General features: G+C 36.5%; 1 protein-coding gene across 1 annotated transcript in view; it reads right to left on the reverse strand.

Annotated features, from left to right (window-relative positions):
* The window catches only part of LOC110933960, a 39,462-nt gene that overhangs the window by 301 nt on the left and 20,695 nt on the right, over positions 1-18,466 (reverse strand). The window contains exons 5-9 of the mRNA XM_035989757.1: positions 15,037-15,864; positions 14,877-14,942; positions 9,212-9,247; positions 2,140-3,126; positions 30-953 (exon numbers count right to left, since the gene is read on the reverse strand). Of these exons, the coding sequence (XP_035845650.1) occupies positions 30-953; positions 2,140-3,126; positions 9,212-9,247; positions 14,877-14,942; positions 15,037-15,864 (2,841 nt within the window). The remainder of the gene's footprint in view (positions 1-29; positions 954-2,139; positions 3,127-9,211; positions 9,248-14,876; positions 14,943-15,036; positions 15,865-18,466) is intronic.

Consider the following 18,466-nt stretch of genomic DNA (forward strand, 5'->3'; position numbering starts at 1 on the left):
AATTTTGTACTTTAAAGTAACTGACTTACTTGAAAGTTTAATGCTCTCTCAATTTCTTTGATGACAATATCCAAGGTTGGACGATCAGCTTGAGTTTCTCCCAAACATCTAAATGCAATTCCTAAAAATGTGTCCAATGAATCTTGATTAGGTCTTCTATTTGAAGGAAAAATGTCTGCATCAGTTTCTTCCATTAGTTTGGGATCTATCATATTCTTTATGGTTCCATCGTTGAAGCATCGTTGAGCAATGGGTGCAAGCCCTTTCTCACTTTTGTCCATGTAAACTTGATCATATGCCAACCTTCCACAAAAGATCTCAAACATAACCACTCCAAAAGAGTAGATATCTGATTCTTTTTCTAATTTGCCTGTCCTTTCATATTCTGGATCCCAGTACACTTGCAAGCCAACCTCTTGATTTAATGGGTGTAATTTGGAGATCCCAAAATAAGCAATCTTCGCATTCCGGTTGTTACCTAACAGAACATTGGCACTCCTTATGTCACCGTGTCGCTGAGGGTCCATCTTGGTGTGAATGTGATTGAGTCCACGTGCAATATCAAGGCACATGTGTAGACGTTGTGTCCATGTAAGGTTCGTAATTTTATCAACATTTTTCAAATAGTCATCAAGTCTTGTTTTAGAAGCAAGCTCATAAAGAAGTATCATCTCATCTTGTTCATAACAAAAACCAAGAAGAGAAACAATATTGGGATGAGTACAAGTAGTATGCAATTCAATTTCAGAAAAGAACCTTTGTTCTCCTTCCCCTTTTTCTCTGCCAGAGATGCGTTTGACTGCTACTAAAGAACCTTTGTTGTCAACATGATCGAGTTTTGCTTTGTACACCATTCCATATGCATATGATCCAATGCAGTATGTTTCAGAAAAGTTATCAGTGGCATACACTATATCACTAAGTCGAAACCTAGAGAGTATGATAGTTTCCCCCTGCAATATTGACATAGAGTGTTAAAAATGTAGGTTGCTGCACGATCTCTTCCGAGATATGTTGTTGTACTTGAAGTGACAGTATTATAAAAAAAGATGGGAAATGGTTTAAGCCCTTATTGCCACATTGTGGTTCGTAAGTTCAAAACGAACTAGGTGAAGATTTGTCCGAGCTGTATGTCGAAAATTCTAAACTTGATGATGATGAACCCATTGTAAAAGATTATAGTTGATAGAAATGGAGAAAAAGACGATATCAAAAACCCATTGTAAAAGATGGTAGGTTAAATTTTTTTATATAAAAAAACCTAACATAGCATTGTGGGGGTGGGGTGGAGTCGACCTTTGCAGGGCCGTTCCAACATTTTTTGAGGCCTAAGGCGAAATAAAATTTTGGGGCCCTTTTTTCTTTTTGATTATTATAAACAGTACTCCTTTATCCGTGTTTGGAACCAAACAAAAATCTTACACAACTATAACAAAGAGTGATTTGCATGTATAAGAAATCAAACAAATCTAAAACAATAAATTTACACTAATACTGATAGTTAACATATAAATTTCATTTAATTGGAGGCCCTATTTTTTGAAGACCCTAGGCCCAAGTCTGGGTTACTTATACTATAGGTCCGGCCCTGGACCTTTGGGGAATGGTATCATCCACATAGCCTTACCCGGTATGTCACTCCCTTGCTGATACCGCATAGGGTGGAACGGTGTTCCCTAGCGATATCAGTAGACACATCCTCCCCTTTTGCCGAAACTCAGATGATACCCACCCCCTTAGGACGAGACTAAAATTCTTGAAACAACTTACTTTGACGGAACTCCCTAAGTACATACTACATTATCTCTAGAATTCAAAACAACTCGTTATTTATATGTTTGAAAAATGAAATTACATTGTAGTTTTCCTATGTATCGTAGATTAGAAACTCCAAAAATTCCCTAAGTTTGTGGTTCAGTGGTATGAGCTATAAGTGCATATATATAATGTGTACTTTTGTACATATGAATTCAAGTTTGTGCTTTATGTTATAAAAACTAGAGTTATAAAAGACAGTACCTTTTTTCTAAGATGAAAATGGAAGAGTACACTATAACAAAAGGGTTCAACATGTAAAATGCAAAATAAATAAATGAATAATTAATGTGAATTTGGCAATAAAAGAAATGACAAACTTACCTGCAATTTTAATGCATTTTCAAGTTCCTTGATAACAATTTCCATTGTTGGACGTTTGGTCTGAGAATCTGCCAAACACTGATACGCAATTTTTGAAAATGCGTCAAAAGAATCTTGATTGGGTCCTCTTTTTATAGTTAAAACGTGTTCGTCATCTTCTGTTATTTTAGGATCCACCAATTCCTTTAATGTTCTTTCATTGAATCGTTGCCGCACAATAGGTAAAAGGCCCATGCCTTTTTCCATATTGTAGAATTTATCATAGGCTAATTTCCCCGACGAAATCTCAAATAAGACTACTCCAAAAGAGTAAACATCATATTCTTTTTTATATTTGCTCGTAGCCAAGTACTCTGGATCAATGTACAAATCTGTGCCTACAATATCATTTCTTGTATAGACAGCGTCAGCTTGTTGCTCTATTGGGTGGAATTCGGAGAACCCAAAGCTAGCAACCTTCGCGTTCAGATTCTCATCCAACAAAATGTTGTTGCTCATTATATTATGATGTAATATCCTTGGTTTTCCTTTCATGTCGGTGTGAAGGTAATTAATTCCATTAGCAATATCAAGAGAAATTTGTATTCTTTGCCCCCAAGTAAGAGATGTCCTTGTGCTTTTGAAGTAATCACCTAGGCTTCCATTAAAGACGTACTCATACACAAGAACCATTGTATCATTTTCTTCAGAAAATCCTAAAAGAGAAACTATATTTGGATGCTTACAACTGGTTAGCGATTCTATTTCTTTCAAAAACCTCTCTTTACCTTGCATTTTATCAGTGATGTGTTTTATAGCTACAGTTTTGGTTATTTTGGGTAGTTCTTCTTTACACTTCCCTTCAGTTGATGACATATGTTGGATGTCTAAAACATCAAGTTCTGCTCTGTACACCCAACTGTACCCGCCACCCCCGACCAGGTATTTGGAAGCAAAATTTTCTGTAGCCTGTATTATTTCACTTAGTGGAATCTTCAAAATATCCATCTGCAAAATAATATCTTGAGTGAGAAGGGGAGTATTGAAGCTTGCACTAGCAAGGATGATAACGATATTAGAAAGAAATCTGCCGCCTTCATTTTATGTGCATAAACATTATTAAGAGAAAGTTTAAGCTAACTTTATTAAGAGAAAGTTTTTTTTTTCTGGACTTTCAAATCAAGGCAGGTACTTCAATTTTTAAAACACAATTGAGCTCATTTAAATAGTTTAGTGACAATACTTTTTTGATTCGAAAAAAATTCATTCGCTTCCATAAATATCTTATATTTGTTCAAATTTGATAAATGATTTAAACTTAATTACACCTCATTAAATTCACCAATACGAACCAAACAAGCGTACTTGAAATTTTATACAGAAAACATCACATAACTTTAGAAAGGGTGGGAGTTGACTACAACGTCCATTTTTCCTACAAAGTGTACAAAGTCATAAAAAACCACAATTTCAGCCAAAGAACACACTCAAAACCCACAAATAACAAAGTGAAGATTACTAAAACGCCATACTTGTGGGTTTTGTGTTGTCACACCCCAACCAATGGCGGAAACATCGGGATGAGACGAAGTGTGAAGATTGCTCGAGACATCATAACGCTATTTGTGACAATAATTTAATAATCCAAATTTCATTTCCAAAATAAATTGTCAACATTACAAGAAAAGCAAATAACAACATTGTTCAACATAACATAAACAAAATTGATACAACACTTTAAACCTAAACGTCTAAGTGAGTATCTAGGCATCTTTGCTATCCGTTTTCATTTCATCATCATCAACCTGTAACATGTTTAAAAATACAATTCAATGCAAAAGCAAAGGCGAGTATACAAGTTTGGTACGTACATAGCATAAGATAAAAAGTGTGAACAATTCCTCATGGCAAGCATATGATTCAAGATAACATTAAATATGGCATGTGTCTAACATATCAAACCAAGAAAACGCAATATGCTCAAGACATAACCTCAAGTTTACGGGCGGGTCGTTAATCCTATAGCGCTACATATGTCAAGGTTTGGCTCGTACGAAGTTAATGATAAGTTCAACACATAAGAATAACCCAAGTTTAAAGTATCAAGCCATCACGTATACAAGCATGTTATAGGAACGTTCATGTGTTTAACAAAGTGTTCATGTGTAAGTTTTCAATAGGTAAACATGTTACACCCCAAAAGTGGTAAAAGTAAAAAGGGGAAATACGAGTATACTCACAAAGTTTGCATACGTTTTCCGATTATCCAATTGTTGACGAGTAGAGATTTAGAGTCCGAATGTATAAGGGTTAAAGTTCAAGTATGTTTAGAGTCGAGATTCGGTGTTTAAAACAACATAAAAATAAGATATGAGAATAACATGGAAAATAATCATTTAGTACATATGATGCTTGTTCTTGACACTAGGAAACTCGAAGGAGTTTAGATGTTTTCATGGAACAAGGTTCCATTAGAATCGTGACAAGTTATCATAGTCTAGGATGATGTAATCTAGTACCCCGACATATGAACACTAGTTCATCATCAAAGATTCGATTATTCGAATAATATATTTAGGTTATATAATATATGTCCAATAGTTCAAGCATGAGGTAGAAGATTAAAATCTTCATTTTGGTACCTCTAAATGTCATAGAAGTCATGTAGGAGGTAGGAAGATCAAGTCTTCCATTTAGGCACCTCTATGTGTTCACCACTACACTTGATGTAAAAAAAACAACCAAGGAGGGTCATGAACATACAATAAAGAATAAGAAATATACACACTAACTAAGAGAAATCATCAAATCATGTGAGGATTGTATGTTTGGACAACCCAAGTTGTTCCATAATCACTCATGTATCAAAGACAAAGTTTGACATGACTTGTGGGTTAAAACCCTAAACAAAACACCAAGTTTATGAGGTTTAATCCTCTGATTTTAAATGTCTCAACCTTGTTTTTAAGCTTAACCAACCATGGGATAAGTTGTAAGCATTAGGACATAGGTATGAGATGTGTTGGACACAAGTTGCATAGGTTTAAACAAGTTTTTGATGAACATAAAAACAAACAGAAAGTTTATGGACTATTTCGGGGCATTTCCAGGTCTGATTTCTCCAAGGAGAAGTCTAGGAATCGAACCCCATGATTATACAAGCAAGTAGGAAAAAGAATCGAGTGAATCGGATAAGAATTGAGTGAGTTATGCTCATTTTCGTGAAGGGGTGTCAATCTACTCGAACCCTTGCTTTCAGCTACGGTTTGGTGGATGTTTTGTGAGTTTTTAGGGTTGTAAAAGTGGTAGGGAGGCTGGTTATAAGGGGTATTTATAGGGGGAAGGATTAGGGTTTCAATGGGTTGGGCTTTGGAAGTGTTTAGAAGGGGTTACCCCTTGAAACTAGCCCACAAAACACAACTATATGGGCTGAATTTTGCTGAATTGGGGCTGCCATATTTCTTTACTTTTTTTATTTTTTTTAAAACATTATAATGAGTAATTTTGTTAGTTAAGTTGTGTAATAATGTGCAACAATGTTTCCCCTAACTTGTAACAAGGTGAAATATGAAATAAAACATGATTTAACTAGGTAAAAAGTGTAATGTACAAGTTTTATTTACGAAGCAAGTTCCGTATTTTACAACGATTACAATGAAAGAATGGTTATAAGAACACAAGATTTCCAAAGTTAGAATTTCACGTAAGGTTTCTAAATGTAGGAAGTTTGAAAACGCAGGGCGTTACAGTCTCCCCTCCTTTAGGAAATTTCGTCCCGAAATTTATTCAAGAGGAAGGCTTGAAAGAGTTTTTGGCATAAAGGTGATCATTAAGAATTGAAACTTGGGAAGTTTGAAAGTTTTGAAAAGTACCAAATTTTGGAGAACGTCAAGGTAGATTTGCAAGGGGAAGTTTTTAAGGATAGTATAAAAAAATCATACTTTCGTAAAACCTGTTTATTGAGAGGAACGAAAAGGTTTGTTAGTTTAAATAAAGCAATAGAGGTATACTAAGTATAGTTTCACAAGAATCAAGAATAGGGAGGCTATTTTATAGGTAATGAGGTAAGTTAGGACTCAAATGTTTAAACAAGCTGGATTGCGAACGAGTTTTGTATAAAATAATACGAGTATAGAATGAACGAATGACTCTTAAAGAGTACAAGTATGTGAATAGCATAAGTGTTGGATAGATGAACGTAGTGTGTTAAGGATGAAGTCTCGTCATGAATAATCGGATATAATGCGTTTGTGAGTTGCGTGAAGTTGTATTAGGTCCAAAAAGGTCTGCAACACACTGAATTTCTCATGGCACGTTTTACGAAAGTTTGGTAACATGGTGAAAACACTTATATATAGGAAGTACCAGCGGCGTATCCACCATGTTTTAACCACATTACGTCCGTTTCGTTACTTGGGGTCATGTTACGTTCCGTGTCTTACCATACACAGTAGTACACTCTATGGTTCTCATACGCCTATCACTATAATCCCGTGTGCACCCGTGATTATTTTGATCGTCGCATGGTCCGCATAGCTTGTACTAGTTGTGTATGAATCAGGGTATACATAAAAAGTTTAGAATGTGTACGTACAAGAATATAGTATATAAGCAAGTCCATGTTTAAGTATGTGTGGGACCCACGCAAGCGAATCCCTCAGGTTACGCTCGCGTATAGGTACGAATGTATGAACCATGAGTAAGGATGAAAGTATGAGCATAAGTTTAAGTATGAATACGCATGTATGTATGAGCATAAACATAAAACGTGTAAGTAGTATGTGTATAAGCAGAAGCGTAAAACGTATAAGTAGTATGCGTATAAGTACAAGCATAAAACGTATGAACATAGGTGTAGTTATAAAAAAATAAATATTGCGTATATAGTGTACGTTGAGGCATTGCGGATTAGAAAGGCTAAGTATGTAGATACGAACGATATAAATGGTGTTATCGCGAGATATCGACTAAAACGTGTATGACGATGTGCATGTATAGTTGTTCCAACAAAACGTTGAGTTTATCGAATCAAAATTAGATTGAGCCTGGTTTGAAAGGTAGAATATAGTTTGTATATGTAAAGGAACATAAAGTACTCGTTGGTTATGCAAAACGTATTTTGTAACAAATAGAAATGCTAATTTTGTTTAAAAGGGTTTACGTAATCCGAAAAAAAATGGTCGGTCCCTATGAAGTCTTCTTGCGCACGTGTTTTGTAAATTGGTGTAGGAAAAAGGTTTTCGTTAAAAAGTAAGTTCGTTTCATCAAAGAAGAAATTATGAATTTAGGAGGTTCTTGTGAAAACTAGGATCCTTAGAAGAGAAATTTAGCAAAAGGACTTAGTGATTAAAAAAATTAACAAATGATTTGTTGATGTTGAAAAGGGTATTTGGTAAAACAATCATATAACTTCTATAAGATCTTATAAGTATTTGAGAAAGGTTGGTTGGATTTTGATTAAAAGTAGAAGGTGAGCATGTTTTAGTGATTAAGTCGAATATGAAGTTCATGGGCAAGAGTTTCATTGAGCCGATTAAATTGATAGGTAGCATTTCGTAAGGTTTTGAAGTTCGAGCAATAAAACGTTTTAAGACATGATTATGAATTTCGCGTATATGAGTTGAGTGAAAATAGATTGTAGAATAAGAAGTACGTTTGATAAAACAATGCATTTTGAAATCGGTATGAGTGGGTATTTTGAATAATCATAAACAATTTGGGTATAAAATATGATCGAGTTTGCATAATAAGATATTTTTGAAGAGATGTTTTGGTAACGATCACCTAGGTAAGGGAATCACCCCTAACTCGTTGGTGAGGTCGTTTTAAGGGAAGAGGGGTGGAGTCAATCGTCAAGGTAAGGAAGTCACTCCAATCTCGATGATACCTCTCCACTAGTTGTTACAAGGAATATGAATTTAAATTATATGAAAATCATGCATATATAAATGTATCGAAAAGGTTCGATATGTTGTGCGTGTGAAAAGAGAAATCAAAGGTAAACTCGAGGTTGAAAGATTGCATCGTATAAAATGAACAATAGAAACACATGTTTGACCAAAGTTTGGAGTGTTCCAAATGGAACTTTGACTAACCAAAGTGGTCGAAAAGTCTTTTGAATTTGAGAAGCATGCTTTGGCCTAATAGGTAAAATACTCTCGCCGACAAGTCGGTTAACGGTATTTACCCTTCCGGTTACTACATGTCCCAAATCAATCGAAGTTTCGAGACTTGGCGGGATTTATAAAAAAAAAATACCAAGGAGTGGAACTAGTCGACAAGGTGCGGGTTTCACCCCTAACTTGACGATTTCGTATCCTAAGTGTGGTTGGTACTCGTCGGGTCAAAATTTAATTTCGACATGTTGACGAGGGTCCACTAGAATTTAAAATTTGAGTTTTACCATTAAGATGTGGATTTCACTCCTAGCTTAATGGCGATATCTCGTGTAAAAAAAGAATATGTAGATTGAGAGTCGTTCACCAAATTGTGGGTTTCACGCCTATTTTGGTGAATTCGTCTCGAGTGTTTACGGATTTAGAATAGTCGAGTAAAATGCATGAGGGAAAGAGTATGTTAAAGGAATAAACAACAAATATAAACTCACAATGAAGCATATTAAGAATAGCACATAATGAGTGGGACAATAAAACATGTATTAGCACATAATAAAGCAAGTATAGCATGTCAAGTGTTAACACATAAGCGACATATATGCTTAAAAGATCAAAAGAGAATAAATAAGAGCAAATAAGGTAGCATGCAAGTAGTTTCAAGTAAAACATAAGAATAAGGCTCTAAAACTATAGACTAGGCTAAAGCATTCCTACTTTTCCTAATTCCCTATAGTTATGGCTCTGATACCAATCTGTCACACCCCAACCAATGGCGGAAACATCGGGATGAGACGAAGTGTGAAGATTGCTCGAGACATCATAACGCTATTTGTGACAATAATTTAATAATCCAAATTTCATTTCCAAAATAAATTGTCAAAACATTACAAGAAAAGCAAATAACAACATTGTTCAACATAACATAAACAAAATTGATACAACACTTTAAACCTAAACGTCTAAGTGAGTATCTAGGCATCTTTGCTATCCGTTTTCATTTCATCATCATCAACCTGTAACATGTTTAAAAATACAATTCAATGCAAAAGCAAAGGCGAGTATACAAGTTTGGTACGTACATAGCATAAGATAAAAAGTGTGAACAATTCCTCATGGCAAGCATATGATTCAAGATAACATTAAATATGGCATGTGTCTAACATATCAAACCAAGAAAACGCAATATGCTCAAGACATAACCTCAAGTTTACGGGCGGGTCGTTAATCCTATAGCGCTACATATGTCAAGGTTTGGCTCGTACGAAGTTAATGATAAGTTCAACACATAAGAATAACCCAAGTTTAAAGTATCAAGCCATCACGTATACAAGCATGTTATAGGAACGTTCATGTGTTTAACAAAGTGTTCATGTGTAAGTTTTCAATAGGTAAACATGTTACACCCCAAAAGTGGTAAAAGTAAAAAGGGGAAATACGAGTATACTCACAAAGTTTGCATACGTTTTCCGATTATCCAATTGTTGACGAGTAGAGATTTAGAGTCCGAATGTATAAGGGTTAAAGTTCAAGTATGTTTAGAGTCGAGATTCGGTGTTTAAAACAACATAAAAATAAGATATGAGAATAACATGGAAAATAATCATTTAGTACATATGATGCTTGTTCTTGACACTAGGAAACTCGAAGGAGTTTAGATGTTTTCATGGAACAAGGTTCCATTAGAATCGTGACAAGTTATCATAGTCTAGGATGATGTAATCTAGTACCCCGACATATGAACACTAGTTCATCATCAAAGATTCGATTATTCGAATAATATATTTAGGTTATATAATATATGTCCAATAGTTCAAGCATGAGGTAGAAGATTAAAATCTTCATTTTGGTACCTCTAAATGCCATAGAAGTCATGTAGGAGGTAGGAAGATCAAGTCTTCCATTTAGGCACCTCTATGTGTTCACCACTACACTTGATGTAAAAAAAACAACCAAGGAGGGTCATGAACATACAATAAAGAATAAGAAATATACACACTAACTAAGAGAAATCATCAAATCATGTGAGGATTGTATGTTTGGACAACCCAAGTTGTTCCATAATCACTCATGTATCAAAGACAAAGTTTGACATGACTTGTGGGTTAAAACCCTAAACAAAACACCAAGTTTATGAGGTTTAATCCTCTGATTTTAAATGTCTCAACCTTGTTTTTAAGCTTAACCAACCATGGGATAAGTTGTAAGCATTAGGACATAGGTATGAGATGTGTTGGACACAAGTTGCATAGGTTTAAACAAGTTTTTGATGAACATAAAAACAAACAGAAAGTTTATGGACTATTTCGGGGCATTTCCAGGTCTGATTTCTCCAAGGAGAAGTCTAGGAATCGAACCCCATGATTATACAAGCAAGTAGGAAAAAGAATCGAGTGAATCGGATAAGAATTGAGTGAGTTATGCTCATTTTCGTGAAGGGGTGTCAATCTACTCGAACCCTTGCTTTCAGCTACGGTTTGGTGGATGTTTTGTGAGTTTTTAGGGTTGTAAAAGTGGTAGGGAGGCTGGTTATAAGGGGTATTTATAGGGGGAAGGATTAGGGTTTCAATGGGTTGGGCTTTGGAAGTGTTTAGAAGGGGTTACCCCTTGAAACTAGCCCACAAAACACAACTATATGGGCTGAATTTTGCTGAATTGGGGCTGCCATATTTCTTTACTTTTTTTATTTTTTTTAAAACATTATAATGAGTAATTTTGTTAGTTAAGTTGTGTAATAATGTGCAACAATGTTTCCCCTAACTTGTAACAAGGTGAAATATGAAATAAAACATGATTTAACTAGGTAAAAAGTGTAATGTACAAGTTTTATTTACGAAGCAAGTTCCGTATTTTACAACGATTACAATGAAAGAATGGTTATAAGAACACAAGATTTCCAAAGTTAGAATTTCACGTAAGGTTTCTAAATGTAGGAAGTTTGAAAACGCAGGGCGTTACATGTGTTGTGTTTTGAATGATAAGGCTTTGATTATCGAATGACTAACATTAGTGTGTTTTATGTTGATTATCATGTTGTGTTTTATTGAATGACTAACATTAGGGTTTGGAGATTGTGTTTTCGTGTTCTTAACTCTGTTATTTGTGGGTTTTTGGTGTGTTTTATGGCTTAAATTGTGGTGTTTTTTGACTTTGTACACTTTGTAGGAAAAATGAACTTTGTAGCCGAACCCTGCCCATACCTTTTGAAATGGGGATAATTTTATATATCGCACAATATCATACTTACTCAATATAAATCATAACAACAAATATATCCATTTACAAATTAATGACATACCGTTATTTAAAACTTGCAATAGGATACACGTGTAGAGTGTAATGAGAAGACGAAGAGTAAATAGTTCAGACTTGATCAGAACATAAATAGTATTAATGAGATGGCTAAATATGGAATTTGTGTAGGTGAAGACGAAGTGTAAATAGTTCAGACTAGCCATTCTAGCTATAGCTGGGGTGGTACAGGCTCTTGCCTTTTGGAAAAAAGACAACGGTTCAAATCCTGGCATGTGTGTAATTTACTATTTATTGGTATAGTTTAATAGTAGGAGTAATGTATGAAGATCGTTTTGGTAATCAAGATCATCCGAGTTTCACATGTTTGGGCCTCGGGCCTGTTTATATTTATTTGTTTTATGTTTATGTTAGTAATGGGTCAAAACAATAGTCTATGTCATGTATATGTATTCGGGCCGTAGGCCACCTGAATGGGTCGAACGAGTCAGTTATGTTTAGTCCGGTAACACAAGGAGTTTGGGCCGGATATCATGAAGCGTCATGTCCCTTATCAGCAATAACCGCTGGGCGGTTATCATGGAACGTCACAACTGTTTGTGAAACGGTGTGACTGGAATTGACGTGCCTTTTCATCCCTATATAACCGGCTGCCAAACTTCCAAGTTATCCGGTTGTTCAGTTAGTCAAGTTTGTAATCAGAACGTGTTTACAAGCAGTTATCATATTCAAAGTTTAGTGTTTGTTCAAGTTTCATTCGGTTAGTTTATTGTTTGCAAAATCGTTTCGTTTCAATTCATAATCATGAACTCGTGTGAATGTTGTGGATTGTTCGTTAGTGATTGTGTTTGTGGTCACAAGTCCATTCGTTCCGATTGGTCCTGGGTTTCCGATGACGATGATACCAACATTGGTATCAGAGCCAAAGGTTTAACAGGAACCAGAAGGGATTGTGATCAAGAAGAAAACCGAATCGGTGGAAACAAAGGAAAATCGGTTATGACCGATTATGGTGATGATGTGTTTGTTCGTAGTGGAGAGTGCGGCCGGGCGGCGGAAGCGAGAGAGTACGCGCAGGGGAAGCCAACCATGCGGACCGGGGTATCACCAATGAAAAAGTTTCCAAAGAAGGTATTCAGAGGGGGTTTCACGAAGAAGAACGGGAAGAAACCTAATGCACCAGTGGGTAGGCCAAGAAAACCGGGGGTTCGGTGTTTCAAGTGCAAGAAGTTTGGCCACATAGCGTCAATTTGCCCTAGTAAGTATATTATATTATCACCTTTACCAGTCGAGAATGATTATATCGTAAAGGATACTTGCGGGGGTAAATGGGATTCAATCTGGGTTGTGGATCCCACGTTTAAGACGTACATGACGGGAAACCGTAATTTGTTCAAGTGTTTTAAAAGACACTTCGGGGTTGTAACGAATGAAAGCAAGAAAGATGTTTCGTTTGTTCATGGAATTGGTGAAGTAAGGGTGCCGGTGGACGGCAAGGATAAGACAATCCCGTGTGTTAGTTACGCACCAAAACTTGACAGGAATGTTCTAAGTTTGGAACAACTCCTGTTTCAAGGGATTGAGACGGTTACTATGGGTGAGAAGTGCGTATTGAAGAAGATGTTCGGTTGTCGATCAAAGGGTTTTGACATATACGAAGACAAGTCGGAAACCGACTTGGAACAAGATTATCTTGACGCCTTTTATGATAATCTTGGGGTCGACAATGGGTACAAGAAAGAGAAAGAAGAGTTTCAAGAATGTTTGGGGGATTATTATGAACGAGAATTTGAAAAGTCGAAAAATAAAAAGAAAGTGTATGACGAACGCCCAAGCGCTAGGAAGGTCGTGTACTCGAAGAAAGCAAAGAAGGCTTTAATGATCTACATCGAAGGCGAGAAGGATAATCCACGCCAATCAAAGCAAATACTTCGGGAACGGGCAATAACTCTCTCTCAACTCGAGGAGGATGTTGTTGAAAGGGGGTTAATCATGGAAAGCTGCGTTGAACCAGGGGATCTTATCACACTACACGAAGAAATCAAGAAGCACCCAAGATTCTTCGACGCACCGTTTGAAGAAATCTTAGTTTGGTTTATCACGAACTTTCTAGGAATTGTTTGTGAGAAGGCAATGCCGCCGGAGTTAATTGATGGACGTGATGTTAGCCTCATACTACTACACCGCATCGTGAAGCACAACGGTGGGTTTGATGAGATAATGGCAAAAGACAAATGGGGCGAGATATCGGTGAAGTATGGCTATGAAGCGGACGACGCTTATGAGATGAAGGTTGCATTCGTTTATTATCTAGAGTTGGTCGAATGGTATTTTGATTACATCAAGAAGGAGCGTGCAAGAGAGAAAGTTGGAATGGCCGAAAGCTCAAGCAATTGCGGATGGATCAACGATTCAAGTGATGATGACGTGGTGGTGAAGATCGAAGTCACCAACAACCGCAAGGAGTAATCGGGATCGAAGGGCTCGGATGCTCTTGCTTAAGGGGGAGAATGAAGATCGTTTTGGTAATCAAGATCATCCGAGTTTCACATGTTTGGGCCTCGGGCCTGTTTATATTTATTTGTTTTATGTTTATGTTAGTAATGGGTCAAAACAATAGTCTATGTCATGTATATGTATTCGGGCCGTAGGCCACCTGAATGGGTCGAACGAGTCAGTTATGTTTAGTCCGGTAACACAAGGAGTTTGGGCCGGATATCATGAAGCGTCATGTCCCTTATCAGCAATAACCGCTGGGCGGTTATCATGGAACGTCACAACTGTTTGTGAAACGGTGTGACTGGAATTGACGTGCCTTTTCATCCCTATATAACCGGCTGCCAAACTTCCAAGTTATCCGGTTGTTCAGTTAGTCAAGTTTGTAATCAGAACGTGTTTACAAGCAGTTATCATATTCAAAGTTTAGTGTTTGTTCAAGTTTCATTCGGTTAGTTTATTGTTTGCAAAATCGTTTCGTTTCAATTCATAATCATGAACTCGTGTGAATGTTGTGGATTGTTCGTTAGTGATTGTGTTTGTGGTCACAAGTCCATTCGTTCCGATTGGTCCTGGGTTTCCGATGACGATGATACCAACAATGTAACCTTTGTTATTCGAAAAAAAAATTAGTTCAGACTAGCTTGATCAGAATATATATAGTATTTAATGAGATGGCTAAATATGGAATTTAAATATTTTAAATGGGTATATTCCATGTGAACTTTTTGGGAAATATGGAGATCTATAACTTACTTGGTTTAGGTATAAAAGTTTATATTGGAGAAACTTCAAACAATCTAAAAGAAAATCAAATTATAGCTATATCATCAATGCCATATGGTGAAAAAAAATTATTCACCATAATCACCTCAAACTTATTAACAATATACTTACCTTCGAGCGCTTGGTTGATGCATCTTCATCTGCAGCTGCAGCTGCTGAATGTCCCTCTAATACAGACTATCACAATAAAAATGAATAAATAAATAAATATCAAAATAATAATGACATAAGGATGAAAGAATGCAAAGAAAACACAAAAGGATGGTCTTACAAGATTTTCATGTTTCGATTGAAGTTCCATTGCCTCCTCAAGTTCTTTGACAATTTGGTCCATCGTTGGACGTTCCACAAGTTCTTTTTTCAAGCAGGTTTCAGCAATATTTAAGAAACTGATCAATGATTGTGTGTCAATTTGTTTTCTTAAATTAGGATCAATGATGTCATCCACTTTTTCCTCTACAACATCTTCTCTAATCACCGGTTTCCTCCCGCAAAGTATTTCAAACATCAATGTACCAAAACAATAAACATCAAATTTGGGTGTCATACTTTCATGAGAGTAGCGAGAGTCATGAGAGTAGAGAAGACGATGCCTCCAACTTTGAGGATATTTTGTGGAAAATTCAAAACCAAATAATTTAGGTTCCCAGTCTTCATCCAAAAAAATTTTAGAGCTGTTGATATCACAATGTATAATAGCATAATGTACGTAACTCAACGCCCTTGCAACACCTAAACATATTTGTAGTCTTCGTGACCAGTTGAGAGTTGGATCACTTATATGTTGGTCCAGACTTCCATGAGTTGCTAGCTCGTAAATGACGATTTTTTCATCATTCTCATCAACAAACCCAACAAAAGAGATGATATTTATATGCTTGAGACTAGAAAGCATAGAAATCTCCGTCCGGAACTCAACATCTCCTTGCCCATAGTTACCATTCAACCTTCGGGCAACGATATCCAACAACTTCCCCGACTGAAAGAGTCGTCCTTTGTAAAGGTTTCCTAACCCACCTTCTTTGAGGAGATTTTCATCTGAAAAGTGGTTGGTGGCATATAATATCTCTTGCAGTTGGAGTTTTTGGACCCTGCTTGGCTAAGACAAGAAACAGCAAAGAATAAAATGAGGGATAAAGATTAATGAGAGGACAAAGTATGGTAAAAGTTGATTTATAGATATGAGTCAGATTTGCATAAGATGATACCAACACACTAATTTTAGCTCAACGTGAATTGTCAGCCCTACGAAAATGCACGTATTATATCTATACAAGGGGTAGTAGTGGCCAATTATTCTATTAGTGAGCTTGGTTTTAAAAATGGGGAGGCGCTCAAGGGATTTCGAATCACGCTGCAATCAACTTGAAAATTACAAAAATAAATTGAAATTGTTATCTAGAATCCTGCTATATCTACATTGGGCCGTCGATAGGTTATGTACTTCTGTCTTCTTAGATCATAGAATTACCAGTGAGACAGAAGTAAGGACAATTCCGTTGAGTCGTTCAGTACTCACCTCGTAGGGATGGCAGCCGGGAAGACGGGAGTAGGGACGAATCGTTTAAGTAAGTAAATAAATTATTTAGCTATAATATTTTTTTCTGTTTATTGATATTACAATTATCAGCATATTATTGAATTATATATGTGTGCGTGTGTGTTTAGATTTTAGGGACCCATGCATTTTTTCTACTAGCACAGGGCACCCGATTCTTGGAGATGGCCCTGATCCGATCTACAATATCACACTATCAACGCCAAAGTCTTTTAAAAAGGTTTTCTAAAGTATATAGTGGTGGAGCCACATGTAAGGGTGGGGGCGGCAACCCCTTTAAAAAAATTGTGCATTTTTTAGGTAAAAATCCTAATCGTCCCAATTAGAACTTTGCTTACTTGATCGCCCTTCGGAAAATAATTTCTGGATCTGCCACTAAGAGTATATAAGGCTCCCTTTCTATCTCAACCAATTTTCACACAACAGCGCCCCCTTACCATTACCTGAGCACTATTAGGGGGCGTTATTGTCCCTCTACCAAGACAATAACGAGCGATAATGTATCGATTTTGTGGGGTTAGGCCATTGATGTGTTCATTCTCTACACATTCTCTTATGAAACGGCAAGATTAAGATCGATTTTGTGGGCTTAGGCCAAGACAATAACGCCAAGATTAAGTTGAAGATTTAGCATGGTTTTGGCACACAAGGTCAGGCCATTTAGACTTTGATTCTATTAAAGCAATGACTTGAAAGAACTTGGTACATGGAATTCCTCAAATAAGTCATGCTAGTTAAATCTCTGATACATGCTTATTAGGGAAACATAGTAGCACACCATTTCCAAATTAGGCGAAATTAAAATCCTTAAAACCTCTGGATTTAGTCTACGGAGATTTGTGTGGTTCTATATCCCCACGAACACATGCTAAGAAGAACTACATATTCTTACATGTAGATGATTGCACTTGCTACATGTGGGCATATCTACTAACTTCCAAGGATCAAGTATTTGAAACTTTCAAAGTGTTCAAAGAAAAGGTGGAGACAGAAACACGAATCAAATTAAGGATGCTAGGGATGGACAGAGGATGAGAATTCATGTTGAATGAATTCAACTAGTATTGCAAAGAGAAGGGCATAGCAAGACAGGTTAGAGCATCATATTCCTCACAGCAAAATGAAGTAGTCGAAAAAAGAAACAGGACGATGTTATCCCCTACTCGCAGTATGTACTAAACAGGGTTCCAACGAAATCTTGGGTGAACAAGACACTGTATGAAGCATTGAAAGGAAGAAAGCCAAATCTGGAACACTTAAATGGTTTTGGCTGCACTCGATACGCTAAGGTACTCCCACTTCAACAAAAGATGTTGGATGATAGAAGTGTAACTATGGTATATCTTGGAATAGAAGAAGGATCAAAGGCTTTTAGATTATATGATTCGGCAACGAACAAGATATGTGTCAGCAAAGATGTAAAGTTCATAGAAGGCCAACCATGGAACTGGAATAGCTATAAGGAAATGGTAGAATCAAGAAATACTGAATAACCTTGTCAATCAAGAAAATGACAACCCACCAGATTTAGGAGAGGACGTACCAAGTAGTTCTCATAGTAGCGGGCCACACCATGAAGACGCAGGAGTGGATCAGTCAGAAAATATACCAGACTCCTATCTAACCCTGCCAGCATACTCATACAATCCGAACTCATCACGAAGATCTAGTAGTTTATCAACAAGTAGAGGACCATCTGCATCAAAAAGTACAACCAGGAGTATTATTGACACTCTGGTATGACTAAGAAGTCTTGACGAATTATAAGATGAGACGGAGGAAATCCAAGTAGATTCACATGAATTACTACTTGCTGAAGAAGAACCAAGAAATTATAAGGAAGCATCCACTAACAGCAAATGGATTAAACAATGAAGGTTGAGTTAGACTCAATAAACAAGAATAACACTTGGGGATTGATTGAATTGCCAAGAAATCAAAAGTTAATAGGATTAAAGTGGGTATTCAAGACTAAGAAAGATGCAAATGGAAAATTCTTCAAACACAAAGCAAGACAGGTAGCAAAAGGTTACGTTCAACAACATGGGATAGATTTTGACGAAGTATTTGAACCAGTAGCACGCATCGAGACAGTTCGTCTAATGTTGGCTTTAGCAGTATATCAAGGTTGGGAAGTACATCA

The sequence above is a fragment of the Helianthus annuus genome, chromosome 1 (assembly GCF_002127325.2).
Source record: "Helianthus annuus cultivar XRQ/B chromosome 1, HanXRQr2.0-SUNRISE, whole genome shotgun sequence".
NCBI classification, from domain to species: domain Eukaryota; kingdom Viridiplantae; phylum Streptophyta; class Magnoliopsida; order Asterales; family Asteraceae; genus Helianthus; species Helianthus annuus.